Source organism: Mauremys reevesii, linkage group 3, assembly GCF_016161935.1.
Source record: "Mauremys reevesii isolate NIE-2019 linkage group 3, ASM1616193v1, whole genome shotgun sequence".
In the NCBI taxonomy this organism is placed as follows: Eukaryota; Metazoa; Chordata; order Testudines; family Geoemydidae; genus Mauremys; species Mauremys reevesii.
Genome location: NC_052625.1, coordinates 162948032 through 162971261, shown reverse-complemented (window position 1 = coordinate 162971261; position 23230 = coordinate 162948032). Strand labels below are relative to the sequence as shown.

The 23230-nt window shown below is 41.7% G+C and overlaps 1 protein-coding gene across 6 annotated transcripts in view; it reads right to left on the bottom strand.

The window, feature by feature from the left end:
• Positions 1-23230, bottom strand: part of COL21A1 (collagen type XXI alpha 1 chain) — a 181845-nt gene that overhangs the window by 103522 nt on the left and 55093 nt on the right. For 4 of the 6 annotated variants that reach the window (XM_039528333.1, XM_039528334.1, XM_039528336.1 and 1 more), the window contains 4 exons: positions 14407-14484; positions 11951-11959; positions 8564-8647; positions 4937-4999 (listed from right to left, as the gene is read on the bottom strand). In XM_039528333.1, the coding sequence (XP_039384267.1) occupies positions 4937-4999; positions 8564-8647; positions 11951-11959; positions 14407-14484 (234 nt within the window). Of the gene's footprint in view, positions 1-4936; positions 5000-8563; positions 8648-11913; positions 11921-11950; positions 11960-14406; positions 14485-23230 lie in introns of those variants that run through there. The other 2 variants (XM_039528337.1, XM_039528338.1) reach the window with 2 other exon arrangements.

Genomic DNA, 23230 nt, shown 5'->3' with positions numbered 1-23230 from the left:
GCACGGGAAAGGGTCAAGGGTCATCCTCTGGGTGGCACAGCTCCCAGAAACAGCAACATGTCCCCCCTCTGGCTCCTATGTGGAGGCACAGCCAGGCGGCTCTGCGCGCTGCCCTGTGCGCAGGCACCACCCCTACAGCTCCCATTGGCTGTGGTTCCCAACCAATGGGAGCTACGGGGGCAGCACTTGGGGTGGAGGCAGCATGCAGAGCCCCCTGGCTGCCCCTACGCATAGGAGCTGGAATAGGAAAGTGCCGCTGCTTCCGGGAGCTGTGCAGAGTGGGGCAAGACTCTGACCTCATTCCCCAGCTGGAGCGCCGGAGCCAGGCAAGCCCCAGACCCCACTTCCTGGCAAGAGTGTGAGGGCCAGCTTAAAATATCTGGAGAGTCGGATGTGGCCCCCAGGCTGTAGTTTGCCCACCTCTGCTTTAGACCATTTGAAAGCTAGGATTCTCACCTTTCAAAGAGTGTAAATATTAATTCTAGCTCTAACAGCTTTCAGAATAATGGCCATTGCAATCTGGTGGTAATTGAGGCAAGGGGGATATATATACACACACACAACAATGTAACCAGAATTCTGAGAGTCAGGAAGAGATATCCAACATATCACATGGCTAGAATTACAGAACATATGAAAGATGAGAATCTCAGCTTTTGAAGATACTGAAAATTTGTCAGTGGTCCCTTGGGTCATCAGTACTATTTTAACATTCCTCCAGGACTTAATATACCAAGTCCTGGACTTCAGATCAGTGTAATTTTCAGTTCCTGGAAATAAGTACATTTCTTGAACTGTTGCTCTTCACAGTAATACTGTATCCAAAGGAATCACTATAATTATAATCAACCATCTGTCATCCTCAAGTACATGGCCAAAATGTAACTAAGCAACCAAACAGAAGAAATTTGGACATTTTATAAAGTGCAGCATAGAGGTTTCTCTATGTAACTTGCAAAATTAATAAGCTTTACGGCACATAGTTCCAAACAAGTATTAATCTCATTCTTTCAACACACAGAAACTAAATCAGGGGGTAGTTGTGTTAGTCTGTACCCACAAAAACAAGGAGGAGTCCGGGGGCATCTTAAAGACGAACAGATTTATTTGGGCATAAGCTTTCGTGGGTAAAAAACCTCACTTCTTCAGATGCATGACTATATGCATCTGAAGAAGTGAGGTTTTTTTACCCACGAAAGCTTATGCCCAAATAAATCTGTTCATCTTTAAGGTGCCCCCGGACTCCTCCTTGTTTTTACAGAAACTAAATGTATTACTATCGGTATTTAAAGTTCTTACTGAACGCAGAATTTTAAATGTTTTAATTAAGTTGTAAAAATGGCAGGTAATATCCTTATGAAAAGTAATAAAGATCAAGGCCACATCACTTAATGAGAGCCCAGGAAACTTGTAGGAAATATACCAAAATCTGTGGAAATGTTTTAAGAATCTGCAGAACATTTTTAAAGCAAATTGATCAAAATATAGATGAAAAAAATAAGAAGAGCTGCAAAGTTTGGACCCAAATACAGACTTTGCCAAAATCGGAGTTATTCTTATCAGAATTCTGATTTCGGCCCATCTCTAGTTACCTGGTACATAACACCATAAGAACAGCGATACTAGATCAGCCCAATGGTCCATCTAGCCCAGTATCCTGTCTCTGACAGTGGCCAGTGCCAGATGCTTCAGAGACAATGAACACAACAGGGCAATTTTGAGTGATCCATCCCGTTGTCCAATCTCCGCTCTGGACGGTTGAAGGTTTAGGGAGCCCCAGCACATGGGGAGGCATCCCTGACTATCTTAGCTTATAGCCATTAATGAATCTATCCTCCATGAACTTGCCTACTTTTTTTTACTCCAGTTTTACTTTTTGCCTTCGCAACATCCCCTGGCAATGAGTTCTACCAAGCTTACCATGTGTGAAGAAGTACTTCCTTATGTTTGTTTTAAACCTGCTGCTAATTTAATTGGATGACCCATAGTTCTTGTGTCTGTGAAAAAGTAAATAACACTTCCCTATTTACTTTCTCCATACCACTCATGATTTTATAGACCTCTATCATATCCCTCCCTTAGTCATCTCTTTTCTAAGCTAGACAGTCCCAGACTTTTTAATTTCTCCTCATATGGAAGCTGTTCCATACCCCAAATAATTTTTGTTGACTTTCCCTGCACTACTTTCAATTCTTATATATCATTTTTGAGATGGGAGGACCAGAACTGCACACAGTATTCAAGGTATGGTCATACCATGGATTTATATAGTAGCATTATGATATTTTCTGACTTATTATCCATCACTTTCCTAATGGTTCTTAACATTGTTAGCTTTTTTGACTGCTGCTACACATTAAGCAAATATTTTCAGAGAACTATCCACAAAGACTCCAAGATATATTTCTTGAGGGGTAAGAGCTAATTTAGACCTCATCATTTTGTCTGTTTAGTTGGGATTATGTTTTCCATTCCAATGTGCATTACTTTGCATTTATCAATATTGAATTTCATCTCCCATTTTGTCACCCCATCATTCAGTTTTGTGAAATCCCTTTGTAACTCTTCTCAGTCAGCTTTGAACTTAACAATCTTGAGTAATTTTGTACTATCTGCAAACTTTGCCACCTCACTTTTCACCCCCTTTTCCCAATCATTTATGGTAAATTATTTGAACCTTAAGGACTCAACTGTATCGCCCTTAAACACAACTAGGACTCTCACTTTTAAAGGATTTTTTGCAATTTTACTTGCCCTTCACCTTCCCAGAACAAGAGGGAAATTTGGAGAGGAGTTGTGACTCTGAATCACAGGTTCTTCCTGGTTCTTCTCCTGGGGTGGCACAGCTACATAGTACCCAATATACAGAGCTGAGCTGAAAGGTTCAGTCTAGTTCTTCACTGCTCATCTCTTCTCTCCAGTTTGTCCATTTCTGATAATACAGTGGAAATTTAACACAATATTCCTGCTGCAGTCTCACCAAAACTGTAGAACATTATCTCCATGACATGATGCCGCTGCTTAAACTGTATTAGCCTTCTCCACAGTCAACTTTCCCCATCCCCTTTTTTGCCCATCTTTCTAAAGTCCCCTTTTTATCTTCATCCTTAATGATATTTGCAACTCCTTCCAATTTGTACCACCTGAAAATGCTATGAACATGATATTTCCTCCTCTATCACATCAACAAGGAAAATTTTAAAACAAGACTGGATCTGTGGTACCCCCACTAGACATTTTCTGCAAACTCAATACATTGCAGTATAGCTTTATCCTTATATTCTTCATCAGTTTTCATCTTACAATGCCAGTTTCCAAAGGACAACCCATTTATACTGAAAACTGAAGGCTTATTCCAGTTAACGTCTACCCTTCACCATCTTCTTCCATGTCCTGTTTGAGTGTTTGCACTTCCAGTTTGATCGTTATTCATATTATTTAAGATATGTATGTTGCTAGTGATGTGCATCAACAAGTCTTTCCTAATGTCCAAGGAACCATTTAGAGCTGATCATTTACTCCTCCCCAGTAAAAAACTAAAGACCAAACTGACCATCACCAAATTTGCCATTTTCTTTATAGGAACACCTGTCATTCGCCCACTGTTTTCATAAAACATACATTCATAAACCAACAATAGAAAGTTAATAAACAAACTACAATGTGTGGGAATATACAGTATTTTTCTGTCATATGTATTTCAAAGCAGGGTACTGTTTTTAATTCTAATTCTGGGATACTCTTGTACAAGAAATCCCAAACATTTTTGAGCACAATATAAGGGCCATATTAACACTGAGAAAAAGTAAACTGCTTATTGGGTTGTTGCTTTAAGCCATTGTATCCGCGCATGTCACATAACGAGATCAGTTCAAGATTTGAGCTTTGGATTCAAATCTCTCACAAATTTAGGGATGTTCATATCCTGGGTTTTCAGTCAGGCAAGCCTCTAGTTTCATGCTATCATTTCGATGGCTTTTAATCTAACATAATCAAAATGTTCATAGAATTGTTAAATTCTGATGCAGCTTAGTGTATAATTCACAATGCTGTAGAACAGTGGTCCCCAACCTTTTTGTGGCCAGTAGCACATTCATGTTTTCAGAAGAGAGTGGTGGGCACCAACAATTTTTCAAGGCTTATTTTGTATTTGTACATCATATTTAATATTCTTCCCACTCTGGGTTGAAATAATACGTACATTGTCTCTTATTTGAACCATTCATTTTGGAGCAAAATGTTAAAAAAACAATAAATTGCAAAGCACAAGAAAACAGCAGTATCAGTACAGGAAGAATACTCACATACAGGGCCAGCTCCAGGCACCAGTGGAGCAAGCAGGTGCCTGTGTCAGCACATGCTACGGGGCAGCATTCGGTTCATTCTGCAGAGGCGGAGCGTTGTTGGGGGGAATGGGTTGGCAGCAGTTCTGGGCAGTGCACCGAGAAGCCTGAGAGAAGCTGCGCAGCCTGCAACCCCAGAGTACTCTGTCCCCAGCAGGCGGGGGGGCCTGGCATCTCTTCCCTGCTGGGCACTAGGTGGGCCCTGCGCTTGCCGGGGACAAAGAACACCGGCGCCTGCAGCCCCGGAGTTCTCTGTGCCTGGCAGGTGCGGGGCTGTGCTTCTCTCCGGCTAAGCTGTGGCCCCGGCCTGCCAGGGACAGAGAGCACGGGCGCCCGCAGCCCTGGAGTTCTCTGTCCCCAGCAGGCGTGGGGCCAGAAGCCGCCACAGCCCCGGGCCTGCTGGGGACAGAGAGCACCGGCGCCCGCAGCCCTTTCCCCTGCTGAGCAGGCAGGCACACATAAATGCACTACGCGGGCGCCATGGCGCCCGCAGGCACCGCATTGGGGATCACTGCTGTAGAACATGACATTTTTTCCTTTGCCATTAGTTTTGCATTTACAGTACTTTATATGACTAAGTTTTTAGTACTCACAGGCTTACCATCTGGACCAGGCTGTCCAGGATAACCATGATTCCCAGGTTGTCCAGGGTCTCCCTGTAGAGAAGAAGTTACACATCAGAGCACAAAGAAATATGAAAGAGAAGTTTACAATTAGTTGAAAGTAACTTTTATCCAAGTATATTTCTGAGCTTTAGGAATTCAGGCCTTCAAGGAATATTGTTCCATAGAACATTGGCTGTAAGCCCAGATAATTTTTTTGGAAGAGTAATTGCTATAATACAAAGAGCCTGATCCTATAATTCCTCTATGGGGAAATTCCCACTGACTTCTTATGTAAGCCTTGGAAGATTAGGCTCTAAGGATAGCACATAATATCCCATATTTAGGATGTTATAGAACATGACAAAGAAAACAGTAGAACTAAGAACAAATTAAAAAAAAACTCTATAAAATATATTAGTCAATACCACCCTGAACCAAACTTCATCTGTTTGTAGGTCTCTACTAAGGATTATCCTTATGCCAGATTTTTATTGAGTTTGGCTCTAATTAAAGTGAAACAGCTAAGATGGACATACTTAAAACCTTTTAATCAACAGCTACTGCCTCAAGGTGCTTATCCTTCGTAACCCCTCTTAGAGCTTTAGCCAATGCATACAGAAGTCAGTGGGAGTCTTTCCAACTATTTCAATGTGGTTTGGATCAGGCCCATAAAAAAGCAAAAGAAAACTGGAGTTTCCCAAAGATAACTAGACCGTCCTTATGATCAGAAAGCAAAACCACCAAAAATACTCTTACTCAATATATTAGCTCACTGTATTTGAACGCTCTCTGTTTCATTTACCAACAAAGGATCTGATCCTGGTCTTTTGTCTCAAACATCAATGGCAAAATTCCCATTGACTTTAAAGGAACAAAGATTGGTTCCAAACAGTTTACTACTGTAAGAAGTGCAGAGCACATGCAGTTCTGGAATAGTAAACCAGATTGTGTTCAGCCTTACACATTGTCAGCAAAATTACCGAGTAAATTCCTGATGATAGAGGAAGAGGAAAATCACAGATTGAGTCTTAAAGCCTAGTTTGAATTGGAAATGTGAGAAGTCATTTAACATGTAAATTGAGCGAGTTTAATATTGAATTCAGCGACAAAGAATATAGAATCCCACAATAATGTCATTTATACAAAGTCACAGAATGTAAGCACACCTTTGAAAAATATTTTAAAACTGAGGTTCTGAAGTTAGTCAACTAAATCTACATTTAGGGACCTAAATAAAAGTGGTCTGACACTGAGAGGTGCTGAGCTAAGGGTAACAGACTCCACTGGGAATTCCAGATCATCAGCTGCTTCAAAAATTAGGCCACTTTCATTTAGGGGCCTAATGCAGATTTAAATGACTAACTTGAGACACCTACCTTTAAAAATTTTGGTCTTAGTAGTTATACCACCAAAAATATTATTTTTTTTTGTAAAGAGCATCTAATGTTATTAGGTAACATAACAGACAATGGATTGAAAACAAGTGGATTTAGAAACAGCCATATAAAAATTCAGAGGCTTGCAAAAAGTGTCTTAAATAACAAGCCACTAATTATTTGGTACTCCTGCATATTCAGATTACAAGTAAAAAAAATATTAAAATAATGGTAAGGTTGTAAAGTCCAGCACTCAAAAGTTAGGACATGCTATAATTAGCACCCTACCAAATTCACAGCCATTTAAAACACATCATGGACCGTGAAAACTGGTCTCTCCCCATGAAATCTGGTCTTTTGTGTGCTTTTACCCTATACTATACAGATTTTGAGGGGAGACCAGCATTTCTCAAACTGGGGGGTCCTAACCCAAAAGGGAGTTGCAGGGGGGTCACACGGTTATTTTAGGGGGTCATGGTATTGTCACCCTTATTTCTGTGCTGACTTCAGAGCTGGGCAGCCAGAGAGCAGTGGTTGTTGGCCAGGCACTCAGCTCTGAAGGCAGCGCCCCACCAGCAGCAGCATAGAAGAAAAGGACAATACCATACCATGCCACCCTTACCTCTGCGCTGCTGCCTTCAGAGTTGGGCAGCCAGAGAGTGGCAGCTGCTAACTGAGGGCCCAGGTCTGCAGGCAATAGCACAGAAGCAAGGATGGCAATACCGTACCATGCCATCCTTCTGTGCTGCTGCTGGCGACGGCTCTGCCTTCAGAGCTAGGCTCTCGGACAGCAGCTGCCACACTCCAGCTGCTCAGCTCTGAAGGCAGCGCCACCGCCAGCAGCAGCACAGCCCTAGGGTGCCGCAAGCACCCCCTACAATAACCTTGCGACCCCCCCCCCCACAACTCCTTTTTGAGTCAGGACCCCACAATTATAACACTGTGAAATTTCAGATGTAAAAAGCTGAAATCATGAAATTTACCATTTTTAAAATCCTACGACTGTGAAATTGACCAAAATGGACCATGAATTTGGTAGGGCCCTAGCTATAATTAAGGTTGCCAGTGCAATCTTAGTTCAGCTTCCTTGTGTCCAAACATAAGATAATCTTGGCCATGGGAAATCTGTGACACAGCCAAGAACAAAATCTCACTGTACTGGGTCCTAATGCAGAGCCTTAAACACAAGAAAAATTCCTCTCTTCTTGCAGTCCTCTACCTCATTCAATATCCAGTTGTGAACTGAATGAAGCAGGGTTTCTGTTAGAACAATTAGTATACGGTCGTGCAATTCAAGCTTGCATATGCACCAGGGGGCCTAATTAAGATTGCCTGAGCCACCTAATTCTGTCAATTCCTAACTTTTGAGTGTTTTACTGTTCTTGTAAGTATTTACCTAGGTTTTGTTTAAAAATGCAAAGAAAAAAAACATGAAATTCTATCTTGTGAAATGATAATAACTGCTGAAATGGATCATCAGCTGAAATGCCTATACACTTGAGGTAATGGAATAACTGGTAGCTGTTATCCTCAACGTGGACCAGCCACTAGTGGGTGATGCAACACACACTAGCAAAGGGAGTCTTGGATTCTATTCCCAGCCTTTGAGAAGAAGGCTGTTGTTAGCAGACAGCACCGCCAAGCACATTTATTCTAAAAGACAGATTTGCTATCAACTGATGTTTGGATCTGTCGTATTAGAGACCTGAGGCCAGATTCTAACTATCACCATGGCCCCTTAATGCTGCTTCACCACTGGACAGAGGCTATAAAGGTCAACTAAACCCAAAGCAGCCCCCAGTAGATTTTTAAATATTAATTGTAAATTAAGAAAAGTTGAGAAATTGTCATTTCTCCATGATCAGATTATTCCATGTCAAACCATGTTAGGATTTCATTATTAGACAATGATCATAAGGGAGGTGAAATTATTTACTGGACAGTAACTATGAAATTTGTATGTAAATGAACATCTAATTTTCTTAAAAAATTAAAATGACATTTAGCTTATCAGGAGTTATTGAACCAGTAGCTGACTAGTTGCATCTGTCAGAGTCTGATCTTGCAAGATGGCAACTCCCATTGGCTTCAATGGGAGCAGAATTGGGCTTCCTTACACAATGACCTTATAACATAGAAGGTAAAAACACCACCGAAATGTGGGTGGTGTTTTTACCTTCTATGTTATAAAGATTTTAAAGATTTTAAAAATAAGAAAATTAAAGAAAACTCTACTCACTTTTGGGCCTGGAAGCCCTTGTTTTCCTGGAGGACATATACAAGGAGAAGGCGTGGAGCCTACATCACTAGGGCCATTCATACACTACCAAAAATAAAAATGATCATCAAAATACATGGAAAACCATAAATCAATACATTACAATAAACTGCATTAACATGATCAAATATAGGACTGGCTTTATTTTTATTTCGTATACAGCACAGCCCTGGGTTATGTAACATTTGTTTAATCAGAACTCCTGCCCTAAATGAATACAGTCATGTCCCTGAGCAACTTTGCAGCCATGAATTCCTGTCCCACCTCTCCAAAACCCTGATAGCTCTTAGACCATTCAGAAAAAAACAGATTTCTACTGTAATTAAAGTGTTTTCTTTTTTTGAAGAAATTACAGCTACAAAAAGAGTTGGTCAAATTATTCTTGGGGAATAACTTAGTTAATGAATTAAGTCTCTTTTTCATTTTTGAATCATTCAGAAAGATCACAATTTCTGAAAATGAATTTGTTATTCATAAATATTCACCAAATAGTTTGGATGAAAAATTTTCAGAGGATAGATTTTTTAAAAAAATTCTTTTAAACTATACAATCTTTCTCACATGTAAATGATCACTAATTCACATAGAACTATTTCTGAAACTTTTTAAAGAGGACACAACAAATGACGTATAGCAAATCGCGTACTGCGAATGCTATATTGTTAGCATGTGACTATGGGTATTCAGAACAAGAAAGGCAATTCCAAAAATATTCCTGAAAACAAAAACTCATTAACAAGGATGTTCAAAAGGGGCCTGACCATGAACCAAACATCCATATAAGAGGTAAATGAATTTTAAAAAATAGTTTTTACAGAATTCATCCAGCACCAGTTATACAAATCATTAAAGACTAGTAAAAAATCTGTTAAAGAATTTTACATGTCACCACTGTGGCTTTCATTTATGATACATCAAAGTACTTCATCTGGAACATCTAATAATTGTTCAGATATCAGCCAAGTTTATGTTATGAACTAGTGATGGCTTCACTCCAGAGATCCCTGATGATATTTTTATTCTTTTCCATTTATAGACAAGACTATTCATGTCTACATCCTCTTAAAATTTAAGAACAATCTCATAGTGATCTTTAGAGTATTTTCAGTAATCAACATTCAAAATATGCATCACATTGACTAGAATTTGTGATGTATGAACTATGGTGACTGCATTAGTGCACACAAGTAATCATGGGTGCATGAATATGGGTTATAGAAAATACCCCCAACGTATAAAACATGCTTTTTACCTACAAATATTGGGCCTGAGTCTCCCCAGATGTCTACCGATAAAAATCAGAAGTAACCCCAAAGAAGTAAGCTGATTTACAACATTTAAAATTGGTTTCAGTTGAATGAAAAATACGCTCATTATTCCTCACCCAAAAAACAAATTCATTAAAAAAAATACACAACATATCTGGTTTCCCATAGAGTAAATGCTCAAACAATGCTACATAAAACCTGAGGATTTAGATTGTCCGTGTCATAAACAGATAGTTAAGGGTTAATGCCTCTCTTACCTGTAAAGGGTTAAGAAGTTCACCTAGCCTAGCTGACACCTGACCAGAGGAACCAATGGGGGGGACAAGATGTTTCAAAAGGACGGAGGGAAGTTTCCTTTGTCTAGTTAGTTTTTCAGTTTCAGCCGGAGTGAAAAAGATCAAAGAACCAGCCTCTTATCAGAGTAGTAAGTTTTAGAAAGGAATAAATAGGTTTATGTTTATTTTCTTTGTAACTTGTCTTGGTACCATTAAGGGAATTATCAAATTTGGGTATTCTTGTGTGTATTAAAGTTTTTGCCCAGGGGAACATCCTCTGTGTTTTGAATCTGTTGTCTGTGAGAGTAGCTGGTATGCTAATCTCTCCCAGAGGGTTTTCTTTACCTTTCTTTTCTTTAATTAAAAGCCTTTTTCTTAATATCTGATTGATTTTTCCTTGTTTTTTAGATCCAAGGGGGGTTGGATCTGGATCCACCAGGAGTTGGTGGGAGAAAGGAGGGGGGATGGTTAATTTCTCCTTGTTTTAAGATCCAAGGGGTTTGGATCTGTGTTCACCAGGAAATTGGTGAAGTTTCTCAAGGCAATCCAAGGAAGGGAGTGCTTGTGAATGGTGGCAGCAATACCAGATCTAAGCTGGTAACTAAGCTTAGAAGTGTCCATGCAGGTCCCCACATCTGTACCCTAAAGTTCAGAGTGGGGAAGGAACCTTGACAGTCCCATACATACGGGAAGAAAGACATGATGCAAGAGATGTGATTTAATTAGACAACAACTTTATTGACTTAACATATCTGGGAACTATCTGGCAAAAACACGAACAATGCAGATCATGATTCCTTTCTTAACCATTTCAACCTGGTGGAGCGCTGCCATTAGCCCTCATCCCTTCACAGCTGGTTTCTGGCCATTGCTGGGACCTCTCCACCCTCCCCTTGCATGAAGGTCAAGGAGCTGTGGAGAAGCGGTTGCCTCTTCACTGTACCAGACATTAGGTGCCCCATTCCCTACATTCTTTAGGGGAGTCCTTCCCCTAAGCCCATTTCCAACCCCTGTTTATGAGAGAACTGAACCCCTTATGGGATAAGTATGTGTACTGGATGCCTGCCACCTGCTGTGTCATAACAATTTGAACCTGAACTACCCCTGAGCTGCTTGGGCATGAGAGGGGGCTCAAGCTGGAGGTCAAACCCAGTCCCCAGATCAGGTGATGCCTTTCCCTCTCCTCCTGGCTAGCCTCTTCCCAGCCCCTGCGGGATGGGGCAAAGGGAGCCAATACACTTTCTTCTGCCAGTCCAGACAAAGCTCCCTCTCAACCTTGAGGTTGTGGGGTTTGCATTCTGAGCTGTGGAAGAGTAGGTTTTGTATTGAATTGAACACTTATTATTTACACAATAATACAAATAATATATTGCACCTTAATTTGTAAGGTGTTGTGTAACACATACTTTTAAAAGAGGGTTCCTAGTAGAATATTCCCCTCAGGGTGAAATTGATATATTTCATTTATGAAATATAAGTCTAGTTTGTGTCAAAAACAACTGCAATTGAACTGAAGCCAATAGGAGCCACTGGTTCTCAGAACCTCCAAAAATCAGGCCACTTATTCCAGTGCCCATCTCTGGATTTAGAACTAGATGTTTTACTTTAGACACCCAAATTGAAAATGTTTGCCCATTGACAATACAGTTTTGATTAGCAGGATTCCATTGCTTTTAGTTTTTTTGCAAACCACTTTCCATCTCTCAAAACCAACTGCACATTACCAGCTGATGGCATAATACTGAGTTTATAAAAAAGTAAATACTACCTTAAATTGAGTTTGAGTGGCTTATGACTGAGCTTACCTCTCCATTCTGAAATGAAAAGAAACAGTTTAAGAATGTAGCAATATTTGTAAAGGAAAAAATATATATTTTTATAACCAGTTCCCAAATAGCAGGTGTGAAGTCCCTGCCGTTTTCATGTCCTAACTCAAGACCTGGGTAGATCCTATGTGGCCATGCAAGGGTGAGGAGAGGATTGGCTTGATTTTCTCTTCCCTCCCTTTATGCCTATGTAGGATGCAGCCACATACTAGTCTATGGGTTGTATAATTGCAATGAGGTTTCTTGTATCTGTAATAGCACAGAATGATACATCCTGAAATCTCCTAGCACATCAGAAATTATGGGGTAGTCTCCTTTAGTGAATTACCAAACCATTACCTTTAGTAGGATCCTCACGCAAGTGCTGACCAAGCACAACCATGCTTAGCTTACAAACTCTGGCACAATCAGAATCCAAAGTGATATGGCCACAGTGCTATGCATCCTTTGACACATCACTGCACCTTCAGATTTTCACAGTGACATGTGAATTTCATTTATGACAAAAACAAGTGAAACTAAACTGGCAAAAAGGGATCTTTTTGTCTGGATATGATCACGCAGAATGTGGTGGGGTGCATTTGTTTATTTTCTGAATCCCATTAGCAATTTATAAATATCAAGATGATGCAATCCTGCAATTAAGTTGACAAAGCTTTATAGAAAGAATCATATCCAGTAAGTTTAAATTTATTGTAGACTTTGAAGCTCGCCTCCCATGTAAGAACCTAAACAGGAGCTGGATGTACAAAAGTGCTCAGTACCTATGGCCAGGCTTGCCAAACTGCTCAGTATCCAATAAGCTGAGCTCTTTTGAAAATCTAACTACTTATTTGGTGTCTAAGCAGGAGTTGAGCTCTTTCAAAAAAACCAACTATAAGCATCACAATGGCAGCTGCTAGACACAGAACAGTTCTGTAAATCTAGCTGTTACTTAGGTTCTGAACAGGGCCGCCCGGGGGTGGTGGGCAAGTGGGGCAATTTGCAAGCCCTGGCCCGGCGGTCCGGGTCTTCGGCCGGCTTTCAGTGGCGGGGGGCCCTTCAGTGCTGCCGAAGACGCGGAGCAACTGAAGGGCTCCCTGCCGCTGAAATGCCCCACGAGCCCTGGCCCAGCAGCTGTCCATGCCTTTGGCCGGCATTTTGGTGGCAGGGGGCCCTTCAGTGCTGCCGAAGATGCGGAGCAACTGAAGGGCTACCCACCGCCGAAATGCCCCGCAAGCCCTAGCCTGGCAGCTGGGGGCCCTTCAGTTGCTCCAGGTCTTCGGTGGCATTTCGGCAGCTGGGGGCCCTTCAGTGCTGCCGAAGACGCGGAGCAACTGAAGGGCTCCCTGCCGCTGAAATGCCCCACGAGCCCTGGCCCAGCAGCTGTCCATGCCTTTGGCCGGCATTTTGGTGGCAGGGGGCCCTTCAGTGCTGCCGAAGATGCGGAGCAACTGAAGGGCTACCCACCGCCGAAATGCCCCGCAAGCCCTAGCCTGGCAGCTGGGGGCCCTTCAGTTGCTCCAGGTCTTCGGTGGCATTTCGGCAGCTGGGGGCCCTTCAGTGCTGCCGAAATGCCGCCGAAGACCCGGACCGCCGCCAGGTGAGTACAAGCGCCGCAGCTCCTCCACTTTGCCCCAGGCCCCCTGAATTCTCTGGGTGGCCCTGGTTCTGAAAAAGGAGCTGAACTCTTTACAACATTTAGCCCCACATGGTTTAGACTTCACTGCACCATTCTACAAACAACTAACATTTCAATATAGAATGAACTCTAACCAACTAAGTAAGGACAAGGCCACTTTTAGGTCACTCTTCAGCTCCATGAACCTGGACATGAACTGATTAGGACTTCAGTTTTGTCTCATCCAAAACACACTGGATGAAATCCAGGCCTCACTGAAGTCAATTGTAGTTTTGCCACCAACTTCAGTGGGGATACTTTTGACAGGAAATTCTAATTTAAAAACTTAGAAACACAGTTCTGTTGACTAGATAATAGATTTTAGAGATTAGGGGATTTACTGATGATTGTAGTACTAAAAATACATTGCACTTAAAGTAGATAGCTCTTTTCATCAATACAACTCCAGGCACTTAGTATCTCAAAGCATTTGTCACACAAGATTTAGAGTTCACTTCGTACTGATTTCACATTTGCACCTTCAAATAAGTAATAATATTTTAAGACCTCTTGAGGGATGTCTTTCTAGGAAAATACAAAAGTCTTATAAAATACGTTTGTTCTAAAACTAGGTTGATAGATGACAGATACATGTAGCTGTTACCTGTTTAAACATTATAGAATGAGTTCCTCAAATTCCAGAAATAATTTGTTTACAGTAGTTGAATAAATGCAGAAATGTTTATTTAAAAAGCTCATTATTAAGATAGCCCCTGTGTTTAGTTATTTGGATAAAATGTCAAACAATCCTGGAAAGTTCATCAATCATACTCACAAATCCTGGGATTTCACAAGCTGTTTCTCGGTTGTTTTGTTCTGGGTCACAGTAGATTCTTAGTTTCTGGACATCAAACTATAAGTCAAAGCCAAATACATTGTTCAGGAGAAGTTAAATGTTAAATCATTTAAGATTACATCAATGAATTTAAAATACAGTCTCCCTTAAATGGTCTGAGTTGATAATATAAACAAACAAAAAAATCTTTAAACCCATTTGAAGTCATACATGTCACGTAAGGTTGTCCGACAATTTCAGAATGTAGTTAGTTATAGCATTTTAGCCACACTGCTCCCACTGACTGATGTGTACATTACTTTGACATTTCATGGGTAAAAGCAACAGGACTGCTTATGGAAAAAATAATCTCTTTTTTTCTTTTTTTTTCAAAACAGTAGAAATCATTGTCCCCAGTCTTTGGCTGTGGATGAGGACTTCACAGCACAATATACTAAACTGTTTATCGTAAATCTTTCCTTTATTCTACCTCTGTACAGTACCGCTATCCATAATATCTATATTATTGTGAAATCAGCCTCCCTTCCCATACTTCTGATTCAGATCCAATAGGTTTCATTCAGTAGAGGCTTTCAGAATACGTTGTCAATAAAAACGAAATGCACAATTTAGTCTTTCATAATAGACGTTAATATAGCAATGTTCCACCAAACTGACTATTACTGTAGAACAAGATGTGTCAAAATAATTGGGGATTGGTCCTGCCTTGAGCAGGGGGTTGGACTAGATGACCTCCTGAGGTCCCTTCCAACCCTAATAGTCTATGATTCTATGATGTTGAGAAACAGAATCTCAGTAATTACAGACAGGAAACAAAAAACATTTAGGTCATAAAGACCATCTTTTTGGCAGTGCAAAATTGTTCCCTACTGTATATTCTAGTGCTTCTTCCAGGCACTTTTAAATATCTCAGGCAGTGGGTCTTACACAATTCCACATTCCTAAACCTTTTCTTAATTTCAGGAAAAATTTCCTGGCAGTGACATTTATTAACTAAGGAACAGCCTTCTTAAGAAAGTGGGTGAAGTCCCATTCCTCAAGCTATTTTAAAAACTAGATTGCACAAGACTATACAAATGTAATGTAGGGAATAATGCTGATTTGGCAAGAAGGATGGATTAGATGACCTTTTATATCTCTTCCATCTCTAATTCCAGTAAAAATAAATGTCTGAGATTCTACAAGAAATCTGCAACACAATCCAGTCTTTCTTGCAGAGAACCATTTTACAGCACGAACAAAATCTCATTGAGAACACTGACTCACAGACAGATCATGCAGTTGCCTAAAATTTGTTTAAGAGATTATAAAAAGAGGTCTCAAGCATTTCTGAAAATAAGTAAAATGCAGGATACCCAGACAGAGTCCTGCTGAAGGTCTAAAAACAAGACAATTTATTTGTGATGGAGTATGGCCCCACACCAGCCTCAACAGGGTTAATGAGGGCTTGAGAGGCCAAATAGGTCAGCTGGTGTCACCTCAGAGAAGGAGGGCCAGGGTGAAGTGAAAGTGAAGCACTATAAAGCCACCTATGAAAGGGCTGGGCCAACATAAAGCCAAGAAACTGAGAGTAGAATGGGGCTGCAGGGGAAAGAGTCTTCAGTAACTCCCTTGTATGAGGGAGGTTATCAGGGACAAGGAGGAGAGTAAGGCCTCAGAGCCTGTCCTGGAGTAAGGAGTCTAGCAAGAGGCTAGGAGGGGTGACGTAGTCATGAGGAATAGAGTAAGCTCCAGTGGAAACCCAGAACCAGGAAACAGAAGACAGGGAGATTTTGTCAGAAGAAGCCCAAGGAAACAGCAACAGGGGCAGGGACTGAGGACCTGGATTGCTGGTTATAGTGTCCTGGGCTGGAACCTGGTGTAGCGGATGGGCCCGGGTTCCCCTGCCACCCAGTGCTATTGTAGCACAGAGCCCAAGGAGGGGCTGAACACCTTTCCAGTGATGGCATTTGGATAGATGTCCTCCTGGACTTCGTAATCCTTAAAGGGGTGGACTAAATGGGAACCTGGCCAGAAGGCCAAGTTATCAGAAGAGAGACTGTTACAGTGTGAGCAATGAGCAGCAAGGAGGTACCCAATGCAGCAAGAGATACAGTCCCAGACCTAGATGTAAGGAGGCACACTAGCAGTGAGTAGGAACCCTGTAACATTCTGTAAGAAGGCCTTGCTTTAATCTCTGTGCATGTTCAAGCACCCAGAGGATGAAAAACACAATATATCTTTTAAAAGTCTGATTGTTTATATGAAAAGATTTAAGAAATTAAACAGATGAGAGAAAACAAAAGAAAATATATCTTTCAAAGAAACCAAAAAAATTAATCTAATTTAAGTAACTCAATATTTCCCAGAGTTGCCACTAATATTCTCAGTCTAATTAGTAATGTCTCGTACCACACTGTTATAAATGAAGAAATCATAAGAAATTAACAACTGGATTTAATTTATTTAGCAAACATCTTGAACGCTTTATGTATGGTAGTTTTATATCTACCAATTACTTATAATGCCAAAATTTTGCTTACTTTTTTGTGGTAGCACATAGCTATTAAAAAATGGTGTTTTACACTCCTTAAATAGATCAAAAATACTTACAGGCTTTTCCCCTATTTTATTTTGGCAGACTAGAATCAAACATTAACAATTTGCAAGCATGATAAAGGCAGCACAGCAGGGACACAACTTCATATATTATGTGCTTTCTGCTTCCTGTAAACCAATGATGGGACAGTAGCTGCTTGCAACTTTTATTCTCTCCTCAATATGCACAAGTAATTCCTCTGACATCAATGGAAATTATATGAAAGTATCAAGAAGAGATCAGGTACCCTTTCTTTAGATAAATGGTTCCCAATTTTGAAGGGCAACTGTCATTTCTCTAATTTAACATCTCAGCTGTTTCAACTAGCAACCACCTTCCCCTTCAGTCAGTTGGTCTACTCAGCACGAGGAAGGGTGCAGCTATCAAGTTTATTGTTATTATTATCTGCATTGCCATGGCATCTAGGAGTCCCAGTCATGAACCAGAACCAGAATTGTGGAAGCCTAGATGGTTGTTAGGAAATCTCTGCTCCCTTGCTTGCAGCCCAGCTACATTTGTGAGATCATAGCTAGAAAGTAGGTAGGCATGTTAGGGCTTTCCCATGATATTTATGACATTTGGCAGCACTGTAAGGGTGGCAGAAACAAGCCTTTACCAATACAGCCAAGGTCCATTTTCTGCATTGGGTCCCAATGTACTGCCATTGCCCATCTCTCATTCAACAGGTTTTAAGGCAATCCAAATTTTGCACCGTCAGTTTATGCAAGACTGGGATTGGAACACACCCAATTTGAATGGAGACTAAAATGTTCACAAACAAATGGGTGCCAAGCAACAGCTAAGCTTTAAGTTTGTATACGGGGGAAATGTAGTGGGGGCAGCAAGCAAAGTGTGATGAGTGTTCTGAGTCTCATGAGTCATCCCTGAGTCTGAGGGTTTCTCTACATTGCAATAAAACATGTGACTGGCCCATGGCTGCTGACTCAGGCTATGGGGCTATAATACTGCAATGTAGACATTCGGGCTCAGGCATTGGGACACTCCTCCCTCACTGGGTCCCAGAACCTGGGCTCCAATCCGAGCCCAAACACCTACCCTTCAATTTTATAGCCCAACAGCCCAAACCCCGCAAGCCCGAGTCACCTGACACAGGCCAGCTGTGGATTTTTAACTGCAATAAAGACATACCCTGGGTGTTCTGAGCCTGAGTCATCCCTGAGCCTGAGCCACCCCATTCTGCTCAACATGGCTACCTTTTGGGGATACTCCCAGCTTTTGGGGATACTCCCAGCAGTGCTGAGAGACTGCCCCGGCTCCTGCTGCTCAAGCAATGGCTGGTCACCTGGCATGGTTGGCCCACCATCTTCAGGATCAACTTGCCCAGCTGGAACTGGAGAATGGCTCTCTCTGCTCATAAACCCCAGTATCTCCAGTACCTCCAGTACTACCAGCTATGTTCCCTATGAAACATGGCCCAAAGGTCCCACTGCCAGAAAGATTTCATGGGAATTGCCAGATGTTCCATGGTTTTCTTAACCAGTTCCTCCTTTTGTTCTGGATGTGTCCCACAACGTATCCTAACGACCAGACCAAAGTTGGGCTTATCATCCATTTATTGACTGATGAAACCTTAGACTGAGAATCACTGCTTCTGGAGCAGATGGGCACTACTGAATCTGCCTTGCAGTTTCTCAGACAAGGCCATCAGCCTATCTCGGCATATGCTGCTCACTTTCAGCATCTGGTTGCCAACACGGCATGGAGAGGGTCAGCCCAGATCTACCATTTCCACCAGCGTCTGAATGACAACATAAAAGATTAATTGGTCCAGGTCAAATCCCCTACAATTCTGAACTCGTATTGAATTGTGCATCTGGATCGACAGTCATCTGTCTAAGCGATGCCAAGAAAAGAAGAGGACATAGCCACAACTCCAGCTTAGACCTGCTCCATTCCAGCCATCCCCAAGCATTATTCCATAACAGGAGCCTATGAAGACAGATGTGATGCAAAGGCACCTCATGGATCAGGAGAAGGAGTATTGGGGATAGAACAACCTTTCCCTATTTTATGGTGGACTTAGTTACTGAGTACCCCCTTAAATCTAGACCCTTGGAAAACAACCACGTCCAGCCCTGTTACAGAGGTTGCTGCTCAATGTAACCAAGAAATTGAGTCCTCCACAAAACCTCCCTCTTCTGTCATCATGTATCTTGGTAGCCACGAACAGTCACCCTCCACAATGCAGGTCTTTCTCCACCTCTTAATCCCGATTAGAAGTGAGCTGCACTCAGCTTTTGCTCATGGATTTCAGTGCTTCTAGTAATTTTATGGATGATGGGCTCACTAAAGCTACTCAACTTCCAGTGCAGAAGATGCTCACCCCAAACCAAGTGAAGCTAATTGATGGTAGCATGAAACTGTGCCCCTCCAAGTCAAAAATCCAAGACCATCAGGAAACTCAGCAATTAAACCCTGGTCTACACTGTGTGGGGGGGGAGGGAAAATCGATTTAAGTTACTCAATACTTACTGTGATACTTAGATTGACTTACTGTGGTGTCTTCACCACGGTGAGTCAACTGCTGCTGCTCCCCATCGACTCTGCCTTCGCCTCTCGTGGTACTAGAATACAGGAGTCTACGGGAGAGCGCTCAGGGGTCGATTTATCATGTTTAGACTAGATGTGATAAATCGATCCCCGCTGGATCAATCACTGCTCACCAATCCGGCGGGCAGTGAAGACATATCCTCAATATAATCAGCTTGCCACACTTCTTGATTATGTTCAGCATTTCTTTGCTCTCAGTGCATAATCCAAACATCTCTTGGAGGATGGAAGATATACAATTCAAGGCAAGCTATTGCCAACAACTGCATCTAGCCGAGTCAGATGCCCAGAAAACAAGAAGAGGAATGGAAAAGGCCACTACCTTCTGTGTTCAGCAGATTCAAGGAGACAACAGTACCAAAATACCAAAATTTTGCTGATGTATTTGATAAAAGAAATGCTGATATCTTACTCCCACATAGACCCTACATCGGCCCCCTCAACCTCCAGCCAGGCACCAGAATTGTATTCGGATGGATTTATTCTGTGTCAAAATCAGAACTCAAGGCCTTACAAGAACACGTTGATGAGAATCTTCCAAAAAAATTCATTTCTCCATCCACGTCTCCCACTGGAGCCCTGTAGATCAGTTCATGGTGATCTACCTTCTCAGAAAATCAAGTCCTTCATGACCAACGCATCCACATTGTGCACAAGCATGTCTGAGCAAATGGCCTATTCAGGAAACCCCAGAAGTGTGAGTTTGATCGCCTTTTTGTTGACTTCTTCAAACCCTGAAGATTGTCCACAGTCATGGAATGGACAACCCAAAGAATGTCCATGACGTCCAGTGTTTCCTGGAGTCTTCCAACTTTTACTGGCAGTTCATCAGGGAGTGTTTGAAGGTGGTGACCCCAACTGCCCAGCTGCTCCGGAAGAATACTATACTTGCTTGGATACCAGAGGCCCAGTCCACCTTTGATTGTTAAAGGAAGTACTTACATAAGCACCTATTTTTTATTTATAATTTCTTATTAATTTTTTCCAAATACAATACACCAAAATACCAGATTAATCAAAATATATAAAGTAAGTAAATAGAGTTAGGATAAATGGAAGGGAAGGGAAGCAACATAACTATCTTCAGGATCTACATTAATCATAGACCTCTGAAAAAACAGTCCAAATGCCTTTGAATTTTTCATGCTTTCCCTTTCTATGGAATGCCAATCATTAGTTAGCTGCAAGGTCAACCATATCATTGAGCCAGGCATCAATATTTGGTGGGAATTGACTTTTCCATTTTTGTAGGATTAAATTTTTAGTGACCAAAGCTGCATGTTGTTACCAGGTAATTTTCAGGAATACATCCAAGAATGAAACCTAAGGGGTAGAGCTCCAATTTAACATTCTGTATCCAACTGGTGCTTTGACCCACCTCATACCAGAAATTCTTAATACAGAGACACTTCCAAAACATGAGAGCTAATGTAGCATTCAGGGACTTACATTTCCAACAGCAGTCAGCATTTATGAGGCCCACTACCATTAGCCTATGTGAGAACCAGCATATTAAAGTGGTTTTTGGCGAATAAGCCATAATCATTTAGGTCTATAGTTACCTTTTTAACATTAGTTACAATTGTATTTCATTAGGATCAGCATCCATCTTGTTATATCCAGACCTGGCAAAAGCCTTTGTTGTCAAAGAAGTTGCTTCCAATTATGTGACTGGGACAGTTTCAATACAGTGGCATAAGCTTCAAGGAGTTTTCCATCCTTGCGCATTCTATCCCCGTAAACTGATGCCTCCGGAGCAAAACTGTGAAGTCTGTGACAAAGAACTGCTGGCCACCAAGGCCACTTTTAAAGAATAGCACCATCACCTGAAAGGTGCAAGTTTCCCAGTCCAGGTATATATGGATCACAAGTACTCAGAGTACCTGTGACTGTAAATCTCTCAATCAACACCGTATATGTCAGTCCATTTGTTCCAGGTTCAATTACACTGTAATCTATTGCCCGATGCCAGGAATGGCAAACCTGCCATTTTGCCAATGTCTCTATGAACATCTTGCTGTCTCTCATGAAGTCCCTCCTATCCCTCGATCCATTAGCAGTGAAAATTATGGCAACTGGTACAGATCTAGCTTCTGACTCGATATTTTCAGTCCTAAAAGGGATCCTCTTATTAAAATTCTGGATTTATACCTCAAACAGTCAGCCACATCTAGCAATACTCTGGCTATGTTATGATTCACTCCAGTTGGTCATTTCGGCCCCCCGGAAAACACTGAGGCTCTTGAAATTTCAGATGGCCAAAAATACATTTTTTCATGTAGTACTACATTCAAGTGCATGTGTCACAGGAGTTGATGAAGACTCCCTGCACCAAACCCCTGGGCATTTTGATTGCACTGCCAATTCCATCTCAATCGTGGTCGTCCATCTCCGTGGACTTTATCATTTACCCAATTACCAGGGCCACACAACTGTGCTAGTTTTTGTCAACCTACTTACAAAAATGTCCCATTTTCTGCCAGGCATTCAGATTTCCACTGCAGCGGTCGCAGCCCAACTGTTTTTCAACCATGTATTCAAACTCCCTGGTCTACCATCTAACATTACATCTGATCAAGGACTGCAGTTAATTTCACATTTCTGGAGAGAGCTGTTCATAAGAACATAAGAAAGGCGTGCAGTCAGAGACCAAGTCCATCTCTAGCCCAGTCTCTCTGCCGACAGTGGCCAATGCCAGGTGCCCCTGAGGGAGTGAACCTAACAGGCAATGATCAAGTGATCTCTCTCCTGCCATCCATCTCCATCCTTCAAGTTCTTATATGTGGATCTACATGTCTCCTTGGCTTATCAACCCCAGGCTGATGGATAGATGGAATGAATTATTAGAATTCTTGAGCAATACCTCTGTTGCTTTATCATTACCATTAGAATGACTGGGTTTCACTCCTCCCTTCTGCCAAATTTGCATATAACAACTCTGACCAGAGATCAAACCACCACCATCCTTTTTATGCCAACAAGGTTTCCACTCCCAGTTCCACCCACCCATGCCACAAGTCTCACATGTACCCCCAGAGCCTTCAATCTAGTCAAACATGTGCACCATGACAAGAAGTTGAAAGCCCACCTAGAATTGGTCATAGGGGATTACAAACAAGGAAACCCCTCATATCATAGTTGGAGATAAAGAATGGCTCTTCACATAGCACATTGGCTCTCCCCAGCCTTCACAAAAGTTAGATTACCGATACTTGGCCCATTTTGGGTCATCCAGCAGATCAATCCTGTAGCCTTTAAACTCCAACTGCCCAAGATGATGAAAACATAGTCAATGTCCCATCACCCCTTCTGAAAAACCATATCAACAACTCCTTTCCCAGCAACCACCTCCACCCATCCAGGGACATGAGGAGTACCTGGTGAAGTAGATCCAAAGTTCACCAGGGGAAGCTCATGAATCTTGTTGTTTGGGAGTGTAACGGGGTGGCTTATCGTTGGTGGAACAACCAACAACATACACACACACACACACACACACCGTACTTTGAGAATTACATCAGTCACACCATGATAAATCAGGTTGAAGGACGCCTAGCAGGCATCTTTTTCAGGGGGGTACTGTGAAGGATGTTCTGAGCCTCATGAGTCATCTGAGGTAATTCCCTGAGAGTCTTAAGGGACCACCAAATCCAC